The 18,322-nt window shown below is 43.1% G+C and overlaps 1 protein-coding gene across 2 annotated transcripts; it reads left to right on the top strand.

Annotated features, from left to right (window-relative positions):
* Window positions 1-7,139: 7,139 nt before the first annotated feature.
* On the top strand, window positions 7,140-17,938 carry CAPSL (calcyphosine like). Of its 2 annotated transcripts, XM_017730223.1 has the most exons (6): window positions 7,140-7,503; window positions 10,558-10,650; window positions 11,768-11,904; window positions 12,721-12,898; window positions 13,533-13,742; window positions 16,798-17,938. In XM_017730223.1, exons 3-6 carry the CDS (start codon window positions 11,768-11,770, stop codon window positions 16,897-16,899), a joined length of 627 nt encoding a protein of 208 aa, XP_017585712.1. In that variant the 5' UTR covers window positions 7,140-7,503; window positions 10,558-10,650; the 3' UTR covers window positions 16,900-17,938. The 2 variants fall into 2 exon arrangements, with proteins under 2 accessions (XP_017585712.1, XP_008628825.1); XM_008630603.2 differs by lacking the exon at window positions 10,558-10,650 and having other exon boundaries at window positions 7,147-7,503.
* The last annotated feature ends 384 nt before the right edge of the window (window positions 17,939-18,322 follow it).

Genomic DNA, 18,322 nt, shown 5'->3' with positions numbered 1-18,322 from the left:
AGAAAAGCTCAGACAGAGCAAGCCTGCAGGCCCTTGTCCTGAAGCTCTGCAAAAGCTGGGTGCCTGTTGCTAGCAATGGCAATGCCAGGTTACAAGGCTACCCTGCTGCACTTCTTACCTGCCCTCTCACTAAATTAGGCAAGCTGTCATGTGGAGGAGGCCTTTAAGTGTTTATGAAGTAGTACATCCAGTCCAAGTCCATATGCCTCGAGTTGAATGTTCACTGATGAAAGAGATTATCCAGATTTTGGAAGTTTTAGAGATCAATAGCTATGAATGAAGAATCAAAGCAAGAACCTGCTCTTTTTAATTCTTAATTTCCAAATTAAACCTTTGGTGCACAAACATGTATTTCAGGACCTTCCCTACCACTAATACTTGCTGCCTAACTGGAATCAAAAATTTATGTCAAAGGCATGAGAAAATCTTCCTTGTCAGATAATTCCCTCAGCACTGATTTTTTCATTTCAGTGGTTTGTAATACACAAGGGGTAGTAAGCAGATGGAACTAGTTTACATTTGCCCATTCATGCGAATTCTTTTTAAAAAAGGATTTTTATAGTAAGATCTGTTTTGCTGAAGCCTTTAAAGCCATTGTAATAGACAGAGACAGAACAGTATAGAAAGACATCTATAATTGGATTCCCATAACTGCTGTGTGGGGATTTGGCAGTTTCTCCCAGTCAGCATTGACAAAGCCACAGTTCACGAGTTCTAGCTGGAGTCTCCTGGCTCAGTGGTCTGCTTCATCTGTGAAGAGCATGCCCAGACTGGATGCTGGAGGTTGATACTGGAAAAAACAATCCACAAGCAAAACTATAACGAGCCAGAGATGGTGGAGAAGGAGTCTGTGTTCATCTTTATGCCATATGCATGGCCTGTGAGAGCTGTGGGCTCAGGTCAGTACCCCATGCTGTGATGGCAGGTGGGAGACATTTGCTCCCTTGGAAACTTCCCTTGGGCTTGTCTGGAATGTGTCAAAGACACCTATACATGTCCACTGCTCAGGTAGGGAATGCATGCATGCATTTATTTTAGGAGAGGCACTTTCCCAGAGATCTACAATTTAGAGACTTATGAAACTGGACGAGGTGCTAAGCAATCTTAATTCCACCAAAGCTGAAAATTAGCATGCTCAGAAAGCCTAATGACCTAGCCTGGAATACAAACCTTTAAGTCTGACTTCTCTACCAGGCAAATGGGAAGAAATGAGGAGTTTGCCAGCTTTTGCCAAGAAGGCCAGTGGCTTTCTGGCCTGGATCAGCAATAGTGCGGCCAGCAGGACCAGACCAGCAAATATTCCTCTGTGCTGGGCACCACACCTCAAATTCTGGCTTCAGTTCTGGGCCCGTCACTTCAAAAAGGACATTGAGGTGCTGGAGAGTGTCCAGAGAAGGAGAATGGAACTGGAAGAGTCTGGAGCACAGGTCTGATGAAGAGCAGCAGAGGGATCTGGGTGTATTTATCCTGGAGAAAAGGAGGCTCAGGGAAGACCTTATCACTCTCTACAACTTCCTGAAAGGAGGATGTAGCCTCCTTGAGGATCTAGGTGGGAGTCAATCTCTTCTGCCATGTCTCAAGCCAAAGGGTGAGAAGAAATGGGGTTAAGTTATGCCAGGGAAGGGTCATACTAGATATTAGGAAAAATATTTTTCTCTGAAAGGGTGGTCAGGCATTGGAATAATTTGCCCAGAGAGATGGCGGAGTCACCTTCTCTGAAAATGTTTAGGAGGCATCTGGGCATTTGGGAATATGTTTAGGGTTAATTATTGTGGTGCTGGTTTGATAGCTGGACTCAATGATCTTGAAGGCCTCCTCCAACCTTGATGATTCTGTGATTCTGTCACTCTGAGGACCATGCTTAGACTTTTGTCTCCTGTTCTTCTTGTGCACGTGCATCTGTGCTATGCAGGCAACTTGGCCTGTTTGCCAGCAGTGCTGCTTCCAGTGCTGCAAAAGTGTTAGGCCCACCCCATACGTCTCCTTCTCCTCAGGCTTTGGTCATGAGTCCCAGCAAATGTGTTAAAGCCCTCGTCACAAGGCTGGCAAGCCTGCTGGCAGAGACACTCTTGCTGGACTTTTACAACCACATCACCTCTTTCCTTCCAACCCTTATTTATGAGTGACAATGCATTCATCTGTTTTGAGACCTGACAGTATCTTCAGTGTGCTGACTCATCCCTGAGTCTCAGCCTGAGTCAACCCTGAGTCAACTCAACCCTGAGTCCTCACAGCCAGAGAAAAGAGACCTTCACTGAGGCAACAGCAGCTCCTGTGCTAAGGTGGCACCATCTCGGGCCTGCTGTGCAGAGGAGCAGAGGCAATAACTCATCCTCTGCATGACAGAAGTCACTTCTGAAACGCAGAGGCCGTGGAGAGAGGGGCTCTGGGACATCACAAAGCTCTCTAGAGTGATGGTGTATCACCAGCCATGCTGATGAGTATCCCCAGCATGCTGAGTGCTGAATTATGCTGCCATGTCAAGCACACCCTGGCCAGGAAAAGCATCCAGCTCACATACCACCGGTACATTTCCAGAGTCAGGAACCAAAACTGTTCCTGCTAATTTGGAGAGGAAGCTCCAGTGAATAACAAGAAAAGAACACATCCCATTTGTGGTTGTTTAAGGAATGACACCACACAGGCTGAAGTCATAGCTGCAGTGAGTTTGGCTCCACGGGCTGGCAAGAGCAGCGCTCCCCGCCCTGGCAGACAACACAGCTCCCCCCTCGCCGCCTCGTCAGGAACCAAAACTGTTCCTGCTAATTTGGAGAGGAAGCTCCAGTGAATAACAAGAAAAGAACACATCCCATTTGTGGTTGTTTAAGGAATGACACCACACAGGCTGAAGTCATAGCTGCAGTGAGTTTGGCTCCACGGGCTGGCAAGAGCAGCGCTCCCCGCCCTGGCAGACAACACAGCTCCCCCCTCGCCGCCTCCTCCAGACACTCCTGCAGCAGTGCTTGGCCTGGCTCTGTCCTCCCCTGTACGACTACTGACATTGCTTCCCACTACCTTTTCCTCTCCTGCCTAGTGGTGCCTGCATGATCCCAGATACCTGTAGAAATCCACATTTCAGAGGACTGGGAGGTTTGTGAAAAAATGATCAAGACTCCCCCTATTGGCATATGCCTGTGCCAAGAGCAGAGACTTCACAACCACTCTTCCTTCCCCAGGCCATTCCAGCACTTTGTGATCGTCTTCAGGGAGGCCTCTCTGAGGAGCAGCATGCTGAAACCTTCTCCTCTCTGGTTTTGGCTCCCCCCTCTTTGCCCCCTTCAGTGAGGACAGATTGTTCTAGTTGTTGTTGAAGCAAGCTGCAGACTGTTCTTGTTCTATTCTTTGCTACTTCCCCCACTTTGCAATGATTAAGGACAGCTTTTCAGCATCAAAAGGTATTTGATCCCACTAAATGCTGGGTCCATTTAACTGTTTTCTTCTGTGGACAAAAGAGAGAGAGTACAGAAGTTTCTCATGCATGTCAGACCTTCATTGCATTGTTTCACTGTGGTTAACAGAAAGTTGCCAATATTTTTGAGAAATGTAGAATTAAAAAAACCGTAACACCCACAACATTGTTTGTTCCATTTGGCCTGAAATATTCAAGAACTTAAATTGTCATTATTCCAAGGCACAGGATAAAAATAATCAATTTTTAGTAAACATTAGTTGCTTAACTTCTTAAAAACGGAAATATCTAGTGTTTTCATTTTCCATTCTCCAACTGAAAACAGCTTTGTGGTAGATTTTGAAGACGAGAAAAATTGTAAAGATAACTGCATCTTTTTCTGCAATGCTCCTGGTCTCAAATCACCTTCAAAAAAACTTGTCAAGTGCATTTAGCACCTGACACAGCATTACAAAAACAAAAATATGCTTGTGCTTCCTGAGAGCAAGGGAAAAAGGCAGGTAAAGGTAAAGGTTAGGAATGCTGTAGTTGTGTAGCCAGGCAGAGCAATCCATCACACTGCTGCTGGCAGTGTGCACCCTTCAGGCTGGAAATGTTCCTCTGCCCAGAGGGGCAAGCTGAAGGTCACTCCTGTGGGGTCAGACCTACATGGAGACTGGGCTGGGGCTCTGTTACAGAGCAGGTCTGGGGACAGGACTCAACAGGCAGGTTGGTGGTGACCGCCGTCTTAGGAATTAGCTCAGTAGCATGAGCACAGTCTGCATGTGCCAGCTGGTCTCTGCTCTGGAGAGCAGACAATTAATTTCAGCTGGAAAACTACAACCACACAGGGAGACAGCATCTTTGGACATAAAATGATTTTATTTAGAGTCAGAGTTCAGCTGGGTTTGGAACTAGATTATCTGTAAGGTCCCTTCCAACACAAACCATTCCGTGATCCTGTAATTTAATTGGATTACAGCTTGGTTTAAAATCAGAATACTTTTCCCTTGACAATCTACTTACCACGGAGTTTCTTTTTCAGTGTATGTGAAACTGTCTTAATTTTAATGGCAGGAAAAAACCACAAAGGCTTCTCCTGTAAAATTAGTCCTCTTTGCTGCATAATGTTCTTCATAGTGGACTTCATGGTTGCTGGGGTTTTTTTAGCCTCTATTCCACACAAACAACCCTGCTGATTTCCCTACCAAGGACCAGCAGATATGCTCATATCTGTTCTTCTGATAGCTGAAGAACTTCTCCACAACAATGGTCACATGTAGCACCTAAAGGAGCAATAAACTAAACTGCAAAACAACCAGAGACTTTTTTTTTTGAGACACTTCTTATGAACTTTATAAGGCATTTCTTATACCTTCCCTCCTGCCTAAATTCAACAAGAAATCTGAATTTTTAGAAACGTCAATTGACTTAAATTGACTCTGTCATGAGTTTATAGATCATGTTAGGCTTCCTAGTATGCTTTTCTTAGTAGATTCAGTCCAGTGCTGAACTACAAACTGAGCAGACACTTCAGGCTGTTCAGACAAAACCAACAATCAAATAGGTGTGTATGTATTCAGAACTAGTTAGAAAATGATGCGGAAAAATTTCAGAGTTCTGATGAAATCTCTGTACCCTTTATGAAAAATTCTGGATTCACTGAATTCTGCTTACAGTTTTGTGGACAATAACAGAGCAGGTGCAACCGAAGAAATTTCATCACACCCTGATGTAATCTGAGACACCTGAAGGCCTGTTAAGAATTTTTCAGATTGGTAACTCATTAACCATCTCAGAAACGGCGCAGACCAGTTTCCAGAGGAGTGTAGAGTAAACATTCATGTGTGTCTGTATGTGCTGAGTGTTGTAAACGAAGCTGAGACTTTTAAAGGAAAAGTCAACTCGCTTATTTGTTAACTGCTGGGAGCGGGAACCCAGGATAAGCCCAGGCTCCGTGCGACAAGCCAGAACAAAACAATACTTGAAAAACGACAGTGAGACCCACTGGGTGCTCCCTTGGACCCCAAGTTCCGCAGGAGGACCCCTCCCCTGGGGGCAGGTAGCTTTTTAAAGTCTCTGGTGCCACCAGACTGGTGCATTTCTTAATCCTCATGCTGACTGGTCCCTTTCCTGTTCGCTGGTTGGTCTATACCTCCGTGCATTCCTCAGCAATCATTTTCAAGTAAGTCCACTTCATTGGTTGGCTTGTTCTCCAATCACAGGCTAGGGCTTCGTCCTCATCCCTTGTACCCTACGAAGCAATGTACTAGAAAGTTCCTTCTATTAAACCCATTGGGTCCTTGTTATATCCCCATCCAGTGGTTACATTCCAGCATTACACCCGTACAGTCTCGCAAATTCCCTTCAATTAACATGTCCATCTATTCCACCCTCAACTCCCCTCTTTTACATCCCACCCAAACAGCAATAACCAACACCCTGAAACCAATTCATTTATTACACCAGGGCTCACTGGCAGGGGGAAGGAAAGGCAGCAGAAGGCATATGAATATTCAGATATTAATTTTTTTTTTTGCTTTCAAGAGCATCCCTGCTGTTTCAATCTGCTGCACCCCTCTGAAAGTCAATGCAAATTCTGCACCTGAAGAATTTCTTAACACGGGTGGGAGACTGAATTCCAAGGACAAACTTGTTTAGTGAAAACCATTTCTCCAGCCTTCAGTGCCTCTGTTTTGTCTTTGCAGAGTGTGTGAAAAGGGAGCAGCCCAGATAACGTTCATTGCCCTTTTTATCTTCTGCATTCCCAGGAGGTTTCTGAAGATCGATTCACAAAACAAAGGTAGTGGATGGCAGGATGTTACATTTTCACAAAGGCAGTATTTCTGAATCAGTAAATGATTAAATAAGCATTGTTCCCTGCTTGTGCATTAATGTGCAATCACCTGCCAGATGAGAGATATGAAAGTATATTCTAAATCTTGCACAAGCTTCTCTTTAGTACCAGGAAGTACCTGTCGATGAGAGATAAGCAGCCTGGCAGGATGCAAGTGGTATTAGTCTAGCAATTGCCTAAAAATAATTTTCTGCTTTTGCCAGGAAACAATGCACTTTTTCATTCTTGCTCAGAGTTTCATCCGTGGCCAGAACAGGACTCTCCCTGCATTTCCCACGTTCTCTTACACTGACTTGTACATGCTGCCTTTGCCATCAGCCTTGATCGTACATGTTCACCGAGCTGCTGGCCTACCCAGAGGGCCAGGGAACACACACAGGCTATCTCCTACCCCTAAGGAGTCTATCGACATCCTGACTCCCTACCAAAGTGTTACATTATCTTACTGACAATGCTTGTGACCTTCTGCAGATTGAGTTACTAATAGCTGTGTCTAGGCAGAGAGAAATTTTTCCTCATCATACAGATGTTTAACCTTTTCAGCTTTCTTCTTGCTGCAAATGAACAAAACCTCATCTCCCCAAAGGTTCTAACCACCAGCGGGTCTTTGAAGTGGCAACTAATCATCAGGAAAAATGTATGGTGGTGAGGGGTTTTTTCTTTGCGAATCACAACCAACAGTCTTTTACTTACATGCATCTATTATGTTTTGAGTAAACAATCGAACCAGAGAATTTTTTCAACGCTATCAACTATGAAAGCAGAGAAACGTGTTCTAAAACTGCAACTGTGCGCAAGGCCTCCAGGGCACTGCAGCACTTTCCCACAGCCACTTTTTCTCAGTCTTCTCACTCAGCAGCACAAGCAGTCTCCCATTCTCCAGCCTGTGTGGGCAGACATAAGAAGAAAAGGCAATATTTTTAAAAGAGGTAAAACAAAAAGGCTCTCGAAACCCTATGGCAATTGTCCAGGGAAGCAGCGTAACTGCAGGTTGTGCCAGCCGCAGGCTCCAGTGTCACCTTGGAGACCAGCCGGTAAGTTCCAGGCCTCCCAAAAGAGGGGGGCCAAGGCAGCCAAGTGTGTAAACAAACAAAACGAGATGAAGAAGGAAGCTTTGCAGTGAGGCCACAGCCCATTATCACCTAACTTGTTGCTTGAGCCCAGCAGTGGTGAAGAAAGTCAGGCACAACACCATCCCAGGTGCCTGAACACCTCCCCAGTCCTGAGTGGAAACTCCAGGTTCAGGATAGCATTGCAGGTAAAGGATTTTTTGTCCTTTTTGCTACCTCACAGTGAGTTTCTCTGATCAGGCAAGAGTAGTTATTTTTAATATAGATATATAATTATATACATATATTTATAAATAGATTATATATATTTATAAATATATTTTTATATATGTACATATATATACGTACACACACACACATATATATATATATATATATGAAAAAGAGCAATTGCAGTGATGTCCACCTGCCAGAAGGTTGAAACTGGATGATGCTGGTCACGATGGAAAGGGAGATGGGAGGCTGTTGCAGGGGGGTCAGTGGGGCTGGGAAGCCAGATTTTTAAGGAGGTGTTTAGATGGCTGTCAAGTACACCTGCAGTTTTCATGCTTTTAATAATTTAATGCAACTGTAACTAGTAAACTAAACATGTGCAATTGGTTTAGGCCACTTAATCTATTCTTAGATCTTGAGATCTTCTGCCCTGGGGTAGGTGGTGTGCCACTTGTGTCTTTGGCCATGAAGGGCTTTCAGGAGCCTGGGCAATCCAGAGGTAATTATGGGATTCTGCCTGTCATACTGCAGTGCTTTTTAGGATTTTCATAGGAGGCTATTGGGCTCATCTGAAGAATAACATCTAAAAAAATATTGCAGAGCTTAGACTGAATCTGACTCTTTCCAGGTTTAATCCTTAGGTGCAGAGGAATGTAAAGGGGTCCGGTTGTTGAACAGCCTAATATTCTGGAAAAATCCAACACAAAATTTAAGGTTCTGTATTTGTTAGGAATAAATGCAATCATTTCTGTTTGGCCTGTACAACACAACATCACCCATAGAAACAAACAATGCTGACAGCGTGTGGTATTGTAATTATTCATAGCCTAGGCTGTTAAGCAAAACAAAACTCTCTAGCATTCAAAATTAAAATAAACACTGCTGCTTAATTTCACTAAGGGAGACATCTGATAGTCTTGGATAAGACATACAAATTAAAACCATGTGGAATTATTGCTATGACCTGTTCTGGTTTTATTAATGGTATTAATATGTAACATATTTGTACAATATGCAGAGAACTGTTATATTCAACAAACCCTGATTGCATCTTTAATTACTTCACATTATCCAAAAAGAGGCAAGAGCAAAATGAAAGGAGAGGATAGAGTGTGTGAATGACTGTGATTCCTCCCTCCTTGCACTGGTTTGGAATCTCTTTTCTTACAATATGGCCTAGGAAGGGTTTACCTCTAACTTAAGCCTGCAGCCAACAGAAATAGGAAAGTGGTAGAAGTGTCACCACGGATCAGGCTTGCATGTAGCAGGTTTTATATTTAACTGGTTTTCTGTATTTTCTGGATGTATAAAAAGGGTTCTCAAATGTCATGTGCTACAGGAAGACAGCTCCTGTTTAAGGGGTTTTAGTGTGATGTGAAAGTGCAATTACTTGACAAACCGACTTTAATTGCTGAGTTTTGTATAGAAGTATTATTACCGCAGGCCTGGTTCCTACAGTATATCACCGTGTCCCGCAGCCATAGGGAGGAGGAGGAGGAGAAGATCTAGCAGGCAGGAATTGTGCAGCAAGATTGATTTATTTAATTATTTTACAAACTCTTTTATGGACTTTTTTCTTCATAGTCTAATTGGACAAAGAACCAGCCACCCCTTGGGGGTGATTGGCCAAAATCCTAAAACATCCATTATCAAAATATTTTCTACTATACCATAAACAAGACTTTCCAAGGTTGCAGGTGGCTTGGTTGTTTACATTCCCTGCTACCTCTTCTGTGAGAGAGAAAAGTCTCTCACAGACTTAGAAAATAACAAGAAGATCCTCACTAACAGCATTTTTGTACCTACAAAGTATAATATTGGTGATTTTGTTACTGAACATTATAGAGAATACATATTTGCAAAGAGCAGCAGAAATATTTATTATTAGTGTTTTTAACCATAATACCTGGGGGGAAAAAAAGTGGGAATATCTTTACCTATGGTATTAGTGAGATTAGTGGGAGTGGGTGTTCTGACCCACTTCAGACGGAGCACTGGGAAAAAAATTTAGAAGTTCAAGAGCAGCAGCAGAATCATCTGACATCTGGAAATACATTTTGTACCAGGAATCCTGAGCTCTGCCTAATTACTAAGCCAAAGTGAGTTTAAAAGGGACCTTTAAGTACTGGGCACATTTTTAGTAGGTAGCTCTTTAATCTTGTAAAATAGAGTAGAAAAGCATCTAATATGGAGGAAATTCAGACTAGAAACAACATATATTAAAAGAAAAGTGATTCAATACTGGGACAACTTAGCCTAGAGATGGTGAGTTCTGAGGTAGAAATGCTTGTAGATGTAGAAGCAAACTTTATTCTTACCACAGAAATAACAGAGGATTGGCCAGTTTCAGTGGCTTTTATTGAGGTTCAGGAGACCATAACAGATATCAAATCAGATCATCCCTCCCTAGCCTCAATTCATGAGTCTTACTGCAATGATTATTTGACACACATTGCATTATTCTGGAAATTACTCCACTGAACCTGAGGCAGCTCTTTTCTTTTTTGCTACACTCTTTTCATGGTCTGTGTGTGTTTGTGTGGATTTTTGCAGCATGCAGTGGAGATTAATTATGTCCTTGTTGGTCTCAGTATTTATAGATCTCTATAAAGACATAACACAGTGCAGAAAGAAGCACACTGCTCCATGATAATGCTTGCACCATGCACTCTGTGTATAGATGTATAATTGCTATATATTATATAAAAGCAGTAGTACATTATTATATAATATCAATGTAGTTTGTTTATGTAACCTCACTGTATTTTATAGTCTTTCCAGCTAAACATTTCCTCTTAAGGACAGGTCATTGTTTGCAGAAAATGTTTTTGGCTGCTGATCTCTTCCTGTAAGATCAGCTGTAAGATCTTCCCGGTCACTGGTTAATGAGTTCCCAGAAGAACTTTGCTTGTTCTGTCTGAAGAAAAGCCGAAAATACTCTATATTTTACCTCTCTAGACTTCTACAATAACCTAGTACTGAAACCATTTGTGGAGTACAAAACCATTTTATTTTTCTGTTTTTCCAAGCCCAGCTGGGGTCTTCCGAAGCAGTTATAAAATTCAGCATATGTGACATTACCAGTAGCCATAACCAGTGTTCAGTAAACAGGAGTGGAGTAGGTAAGATGAAACAGTTTAATTCCATGTTTCTTAGAAGTTTTGTCTGACCCTTTCAATTCACACTTCTGCACATGGAATGACAACGGGATTGGAAGTGCCACGTGCACTGACAATGCCTCACGGAGCTGCTCAGATTCATCTCCTCAACCCAGCACTGCCTCAGCAGAGCAGCAGCTGCCCTTTGAGTCTAGAGCTCTGCAGTAGATTCTGTAACTCTTTTGTGCCCTGATCCCAAGTGGCTCTAAAGGATGGAAAATATTTTGGGAGTCTTCATGCTCTGCTCCAGACCCATCAGCCAGGCTATGGAATAGCAGTCTTGGCCCTGAGCCTGTGCCCAGGATTCACTGTGGCCCTAAAATAGCACTAGGCACAAATAAGCCCTGTGGGAGAGGGAGTGGGTCTCTGCCAGCCCGGGTATGCTGCTCTTGGTGGTGCTGTTGCAGCACTGCAGATTCACAGGCTGGTTTTCCCTATTTTTATTCTGCTGTTTTCCTCTGAGGGAAGCTACAAGGCCTGTGTTGTCAGCATGTGCTAAATACTGTGAAAGTTTAAAGTATTAATTTGTTCTGCAATTGTGTTAAAAAAGCAATGGGTGTCATGTGTAGGCAACTGCTGTTGCTCAGACATGCAATGGGAGAAATCTCTGCTCTGGAGAATCAGGACTTCGGTGGAAGAAAAGTGAATCAAAGCCAAAGGTCCCCAGCCAGGGTCATTTTTGTCTTCCTGTGGTCAAATGCTAGCTGCAGACCTGGCCAGGTGGAGGAGGTTTGGAAAGGATGCTGTGGACACAAGGCAGCCACGCACTCCTGAGTGCATCCACCAGCTGTCACAGTGTTCTCACACTGTAGGCAGAAAATTCTTACACACAATCTCCTGTCTGCATTTGGATTAATCACAGAGTGGTTGGCTGAGCCCTCCTTTCATGGTTGGTAGCCTATAGTGGCAATTTCCCTTTCTGGTAGAAGGATATAAGGAGAAGGAAATAAGAGGGTCAAAATGGAAGAATTGCCACCAGCAGCTTACAAGTGAGGAATTTGGGATGCTCTGTATGCTAAGGCAGGTTTCAGTACTATGTCTGAATGTGAATCCATGCCACATCAGTGTTTTGGTCTTCTAGATGCCGGGCACAGCAAGACATGACCGAGAGATGGCAATCCAAGCAAGAAGAAGCCTGTACAAAACCACTGACCCTCTAGAAAGACTTCGCCTGCAGTGTTTAGCAAAAGGATCTGCAGGCATCAAAGGACTTGGCAAGTGAGTATAAGAAGTCAAACCCATTATTCAGCCTAATAGTTTTAGCTGCAAGAGGATCACAGGCTAAACAGGTGCCAAAATTTGAGTTTCCTCATCTCAGTGAAAACGCCACAACCCACAGAACCTGGCATTGGGGCTCATGTGTTTTGGGACTGACCTGCTCACCTTTTGAAGGATTGAAGACTGTGAATCCCTCATGAGCAAGTGCGTCTGTGAGACCCAGAAAAACTCCTGCCAGGGAGAGGAAGGAAACATAAACCATATATCTCTCTTTGGTGTTTTCTAAAATTATCTTAAGTATTTCAGCACTGGAGATTTTATGCTTCCTTGCCCTTGTTTTAATGGTCTATTAGCTATCTAGTTTGTGGGAGGCACCTAAAATCTTTTTTGCAAATGCTTTTTGCAAGCATCCCACCCCTCGGAAAGGGGAGCTGCATCACACCCTGAGACCCTTGCCATGCCCCACAAACCACAAAGGAATCCAGATGGTGACCAACTGGAACTTCATCTAAATGTGCAACTTGCAGAGGGCAGAGGGCTATCATGAACAGGGATATACCACGGCAGCCTTTCCCTTGTTTAACTTCAGATATGTAATATTCATGCCCCCAATCTAAACAAGTCGTCTCTAGTGCCAATAAGTGTAGGGAGTTTGTTGGTGGGTTTTTTTTTCCTTTTTTTTCCCCCCTCAGATTAGGGAACAAGGAGGAAATGTTACCTCAGTAAGGTGACTCTCTACTCTAGTCCTATGCTAAACCACTGCAGCACTCTCCATGTTTTCCTATGCATTTTCCTCAAATTTCATGTTTTCCACAGAGCATTTAAGATTATTGATGGTAACAACAGCAGAACCCTTGATTTCAACGAGTTTCTGAGAGGACTACATGATTATGCTGTGATGATCAGTAAGGAAGAAGCACAAGAGCTTTTCCTGAAGTTTGATAAAGACGGCAGTGGAACAATTGATTTTGATGAATTTCTTGTTACACTGAGAGTAAGTCTGGGATTCATGTTGTTATTGCATTAAATGGATTAAAATATAGCAGAACAGAACAAAATAGAATAGAATATTTGCAAATAAACAGTTGTGATTTTTTTTCAATTAATTGTGGCCTTGATTTAGATACTGAAATTCCTGTGCTGCAGTCTGGGTACCTATGTGGTTCAGCCCATCAATCTTACTTCTTTCTTGGCCATTTTATGATGCATCTCTTCATAACATGAACTAATTCAGGGGAGCCTTTCTCTAATCCACCACAGTGATTGATTTTGTCTGAAGTTTCTTTGCTCTGCTGAAGCCTGAACATTCAAGATAGAAAATATTAGTACTTAGGGTAATTAGTAATTTCTTTTTCGAAATATTTAAAATGGGCAGATCAGAAAAGTGTTCTAGGTAGCATTTTCTCTCTTATTGTCCATTTGCTATTGTATGGCTAGACATTGAATAGTCAATAACATTGCTCTTTTGAGGATATATTGCTCTTTCTAGCTCACAGACGGTGTAGATTATCACCAGTTTATTGTCCCATGTTCCTTGAAAGTTTTACTGCTAGCAACAGCAAGTAATTGAATTTGGAGCTGGGCACGTAGTTGGCAAAAATAAAATGACTGTTAATATTTCTTTACAGCCTCCCATGTCCAATGCAAGAAAAGAGATCATCATGCAGGTGTTTCGGAAGTTAGACAAGACTGGAGATGGTGTCATAACAATTGAAGACTTACGAGGGGTGTATAATGTAAAATATCATCCCAAATACCAAAATGGAGACTGGACAGAAGATCAAGTTTTTAGAGCCTTTCTGGATAATTTTGATTCACCCTATGAAAAAGATGGGAGGGTAAGCGAAGCACCAAGTGTCAAGCCATGAAATCACCGTCTGACTCAGAATTTGACTTACGTTATTAAGTGTGGGAGTAATTGCAGTACCAAACATCCATTTGCATCACATCTATATGGAAAATTGAAGTAGATGCTTAACCTGTGCACAACACTCCTGATACAGCTAGCTTGCATGTTCTGAGGCAAAGGGGCTCTGCAGGAGGTACAAAGGTGGTTGTGAGATTGCACTAAGGCTTGTAGCTTTAATAATATAATTTCATAGATTACACTAAGTACATATTCAGAGTGCCCCACAAAATCACTGATTTTCAAGATCCACATAAACTGAGGGATTTTTCACTTCTTAGGAGAATAACTACTCGGATCCAGTTAAAAAGCAGGTTCCCATGTATGTTAAATACTTTACAGTTCTTCTCCAATGTAATTACTGAGACACTTGACTTGGAAATCAGTCCATAATAGAAACAGGTTTATCTACAGAGAGCTGGAGGGAGGATGGGGCTGGGGCTGCTGCCACCAGCTGTGTGCCCTGAGGAGCCACGAAATCAGTCCATAATAGAAACAGGTTTATCTACAGAGAGCTGGAGGGAGGATGGGGCTGGGGCTGCTGCCACCAGCTGTGTGCCCTGAGGGGCCACGAGCTGGGACAAAGCTGGGAGCCCTTCCTGCACTCTGGCTCAACTTTCTGGTTCAGGTGCAAAGCCTGGGCACCTTCAGTGATGGACTTATATACATCTGCTTTGCAACCACCTCCGAGCCAAGCATGCTCTCTTTCGCCTTGTTATGTGTCTGCAAATTCTTTGGTCTGGCCTTACGTCTGTCTGACCAGCTCAGAGCAATCTGGTATCTCAGTGGTTCACATGGTGATATTCTCAGTCTGAGCAGTTAATAATAACAAACAAGGCTGTAAGTTTTTTATCACTGCTTTGTGGGATGTGTTCAACACTTCCCACTCTCCAGGCTGCACCTGGGTTTTCAAGGCTACATTGCACTTATGACTCCTGCCTGTCTAATACTCCACCCAAATCCTTCACTTGCTTTGTTCTCAACACCCAGGCTCTCAGGCGTAGAGAGGTGGGGAGTTTTATTTACTTTGGGCATGACTCTGCACCTAGTAGAGCTGAATTTCATCCCTTCTGCTGCAGTGTCATTCTTAGGGGTTCCAGTTCTGAGCCAGCTATCTCCTTCCATCTCCACAGCTGTGGCGACATCTAGAAAATGTCAAACAAAATGTTCCTGCTTTTTGTTCTGAGGTCGCACATGAACACATTAAATGAGTCCCCAAAGTGATCCTTGATGAGTTAAGTGCCTGGTTATTCTGAGCACCCACCTGTTGCTCACCATTCCTGATGTTAGCTCACCTGATTGCTGTTTCTTCTGAGAACAGACTGTTGCTTTCCTGAATCACTACATGATACACTAATGATACTGGATACCTAAAATGTTTTTAGCAGAAATGCCTCAAGGTTGAGCATTTGCTAAAAGGGTCCTCTTCACCATGATCTTGCTGGGTGCCTCTGAAATAGGCAGGTTCAGTGAGGCTTGTAATCAGTTCATGTGTGGAGTGGTCCCTTCTCCCTATTGTCATGTTTTTCTAGGTTCTGAAACACACAACACAATCAGAGCAGATATCAAGGAATCAAAGAATATACTGAGTTAGAAGGAACCCATCATGATCATCAGGTCCAACTCCTGGCCCCGCACCTCACACTGCAAGAATCACACCCTGTGCCTGAGAGCATTGTCCAAATGCTCCGTTACCTCTGTCAGGCTGGTGCTGTGCCCCCTGCCCTGGGGAGACTGTTCTACTGCCCAACCATCCTCTGGGTGAAGAACCTTTTCCTGATACCCAACCTAAACCTCGCCTGACACAACTCCAGACCATTTCCTTGGGCCCTGTCACTGGTCAGCACATAGCAGAGGTCAGTGCTTGCCCCTGCATTTCCCCTCATGAGGATGTTGAGGACCACAATGAGGTCTCCCTCAGTCTCCTCCAGGCTCCTCCTCCAGTGACCTCAGCCACTCCTCACACGGCTTCCCCTCCAGACCCTTCACCACCCTCCTGGCCCTCCTTTGGACACTCTTGTTGGGGTCTCCTCCCCCTGCCATGTAGCCCTGGGAGAGGGGCCCTGAGGGGAGACACGGTGTTTCCCTGCCCCTGGTCAGCCTCGTTCCCATTGGTTGTTTTGTGTTTCCCTGCGTGGGCAGGGACCCTCAGGTCCCGTGATTGCCTCAGCTCCTCAGCAGAGCCCCGGCCATGTGGCTGGGAAAATAAACATCTCTGAAACATCTATCAAGAATCGGTCCTTATATATTTCCTTTCCATGGGACTCCTGGTTTGAGATATGTGTGTTACACTAATCCCCACTGTAACACACTCTCTCATAGCTTAATGTCTTTTTTATATTGTTTTATATTTTTCTATGTGATATTTATTCAAATAACGACCTACATGGTTTGAGAGTTAAGGCATCACAAGAGACATGCGCAGTTTTTCTGTCAGCTAATTTGATTTTTTTTTTTTTTGATGGTCATTTTTAAATCTCAAAATACCCATGAAAGCTATTCAAAGCTCTTAGGTATTTGAAAGAACATTTGCTTCATTAAGTGAGACTTGTTTAGAGCAATGATATTTTCTCTCTATGGCTGGTTATAAAGTTCCAAGCTGTTTCTGAATTGCATCAGAAACCCCATCCACTTTAATTAATAATAATGCAAAGAACCAGATTATACCATCCCTGGAAAAAGACACATTAAAACATTTGTCTTCTTAGGCAGCAGTGATTTTAACTTTGGTTCCTGGTAAGATTAGTTAAACTTCACATGTTTCATCTCCATCCAAGTGTTATGGAGAACATGAGCTCTTGTTTCTAGCGAAGTGAGATTAAGCAAATTCTAAGTGTCTTAATTCCTCCTGTTCGTCTCCTTTTTGTTAGCAACAACATGAAATAGCAGATGTTCAGTTTCATTAATTCTCCTCAATGTGTGGTTTTGACTTACATCATTAAAAAAAACAAAGGTTCATTTTCCTATATTTAATTTCTCTGTCTCAGGTCACAACAGAAGAATTCATGAACTACTATGCCGGAGTCAGTGCTTCAATAGACACAGACGTCTACTTTATCATCATGATGAAGAATGCTTGGAAACTCTGATCATATAGCTAAGGAAGCAAGACTTTACTTTCACCTTTTGTAGGTTCCTCTGATGAAGTGTATGCACAACAACACCCTCCTCTTCCATAACAACAGTTTCCAGTAACTGTGCCAGTTACATTCAATCTGCAGAATTAATTCCCAGATGCTTCAGTAGGCTCAGCCTCAGCGGATCAGAACATAATCAGAGAGCAGATCTGGCATCCAGCCACCTCACACATCTGTCCTTTTTCTCTTTGCATCCCTAGCATGTCTTTTCTGAGATGAGCTTTTCCCTGCTTTTCTGACATCTGCAGTAGGTCATTGTGGCTCCTGAGCATACCCCTCTTGGAGTGTTAGATAGGGATCTGTTTGGCAGAGGAAGCAATAGAAGGAAACCAAAATATTCTTGAACTGTGGTGGTCTTGGACAGGCTGTTATAAATGGAAGGAAATCTGGCCCAAGAGGGTCAGGTAGACTTGTCTCCTGTAGCACTGTAGTATCTCTTAGCTTCTTGAGTGTCACTTGTGTGATGGAGAAATTGCTGATCTTGCTGCTGGGAACCAGCAGTGAGTTCCCAGTACAGGGAGGCTGGAGGGATAATCCAAGAAGGGGAGACATGGGTCAGGAAAAACGCAAAATGCTTTTTAAAGCCCTGTTTTATCTTCCTGGCTCATGACTAAACATACAGACAACTTTCCTGTGCATACCATGTTTCAACCTCTTCTGCAGCCTTTTATAGATTTTCACTCCCTTCTGCCTGGTTTGATTCCTTTATTTCTGTACTGTGAGATCATTTTACTTATATTTTTCTTTAAAGGGGATACATGTGTTACAGTATTTTTTTCTCTCTGCTCCTGGAATGTTTGCTGACCTGGTAGCTGTTACCTGTACACACCTACACTGAAAGTTGCTTACTACTTATTTGTATTTGCAGTGTTTTATGACCAAGCTATGACTTCAAGGAGCTTTCTGGGAAATACAGAACTTGTAACGTTCTTATCTTCTCTATTTCTGACACTGAATAAAGACTGGGAACCTACCATTCTGGTCACACCAATGAGGCTGTCTCAGTTCATCTTTTGTCCTTTGTCCATACAGACACTGAGGAAATAGCACACAAAAGAAACTCTAAAAAGAAAAATCCCCCAAAAACCTAGTGTGTGAGTGTGAGGTGTCTAATTTTCCCTGCTTTGATACCTTTTTCTTTTTTTCTTCTACTTTCTGCTCCCCTCTCACCATTGTGCTGCTCTCCCAGACTGAGAAGCTGCTACTGTAGCAAAGTAAATGGCTTGTGCATGGCAGCATTTGCTCCATTTCAGGCTGGCAGCCAGCTAAAAGCAGTGCAGGGTTATAGAATGGACTTTCAAAACAGCCTTTCTGATGAAGTCTCAGCTCTTAACCTGGGTTGCTAACAGTTCAAACACTGAAGTCCTCAGTGCTT

The sequence above is a fragment of the Corvus brachyrhynchos genome, unplaced genomic scaffold, assembly GCF_000691975.1.
Source record: "Corvus brachyrhynchos isolate BGI_N302 unplaced genomic scaffold, ASM69197v1 scaffold42, whole genome shotgun sequence".
Lineage (NCBI taxonomy): Eukaryota > Metazoa > Chordata > Aves > Passeriformes > Corvidae > Corvus > Corvus brachyrhynchos.
The sequence above is the reverse complement of the archived record's forward strand: the minus strand, read 5'-3'. Positions and strand labels throughout refer to the sequence as shown.

Excerpts from the sequence above, each read along its gene's own strand:
- CAPSL (XM_017730223.1), top strand. The coding sequence starts at position 11,768 with ATGCCGGGCACAGCAAGACATGACCGAGAGATGGCAATCCAAGCAAGA. Across the intron at positions 12,899-13,532 it reads AATTTCTTGTTACACTGAGA|CCTCCCATGTCCAATGCAAG; the intron begins GTAAGTCTGGGA and ends ATTTCTTTACAG. Across the intron at positions 13,743-16,797 it reads CCTATGAAAAAGATGGGAGG|GTCACAACAGAAGAATTCAT; the intron begins GTAAGCGAAGCA and ends TCTCTGTCTCAG.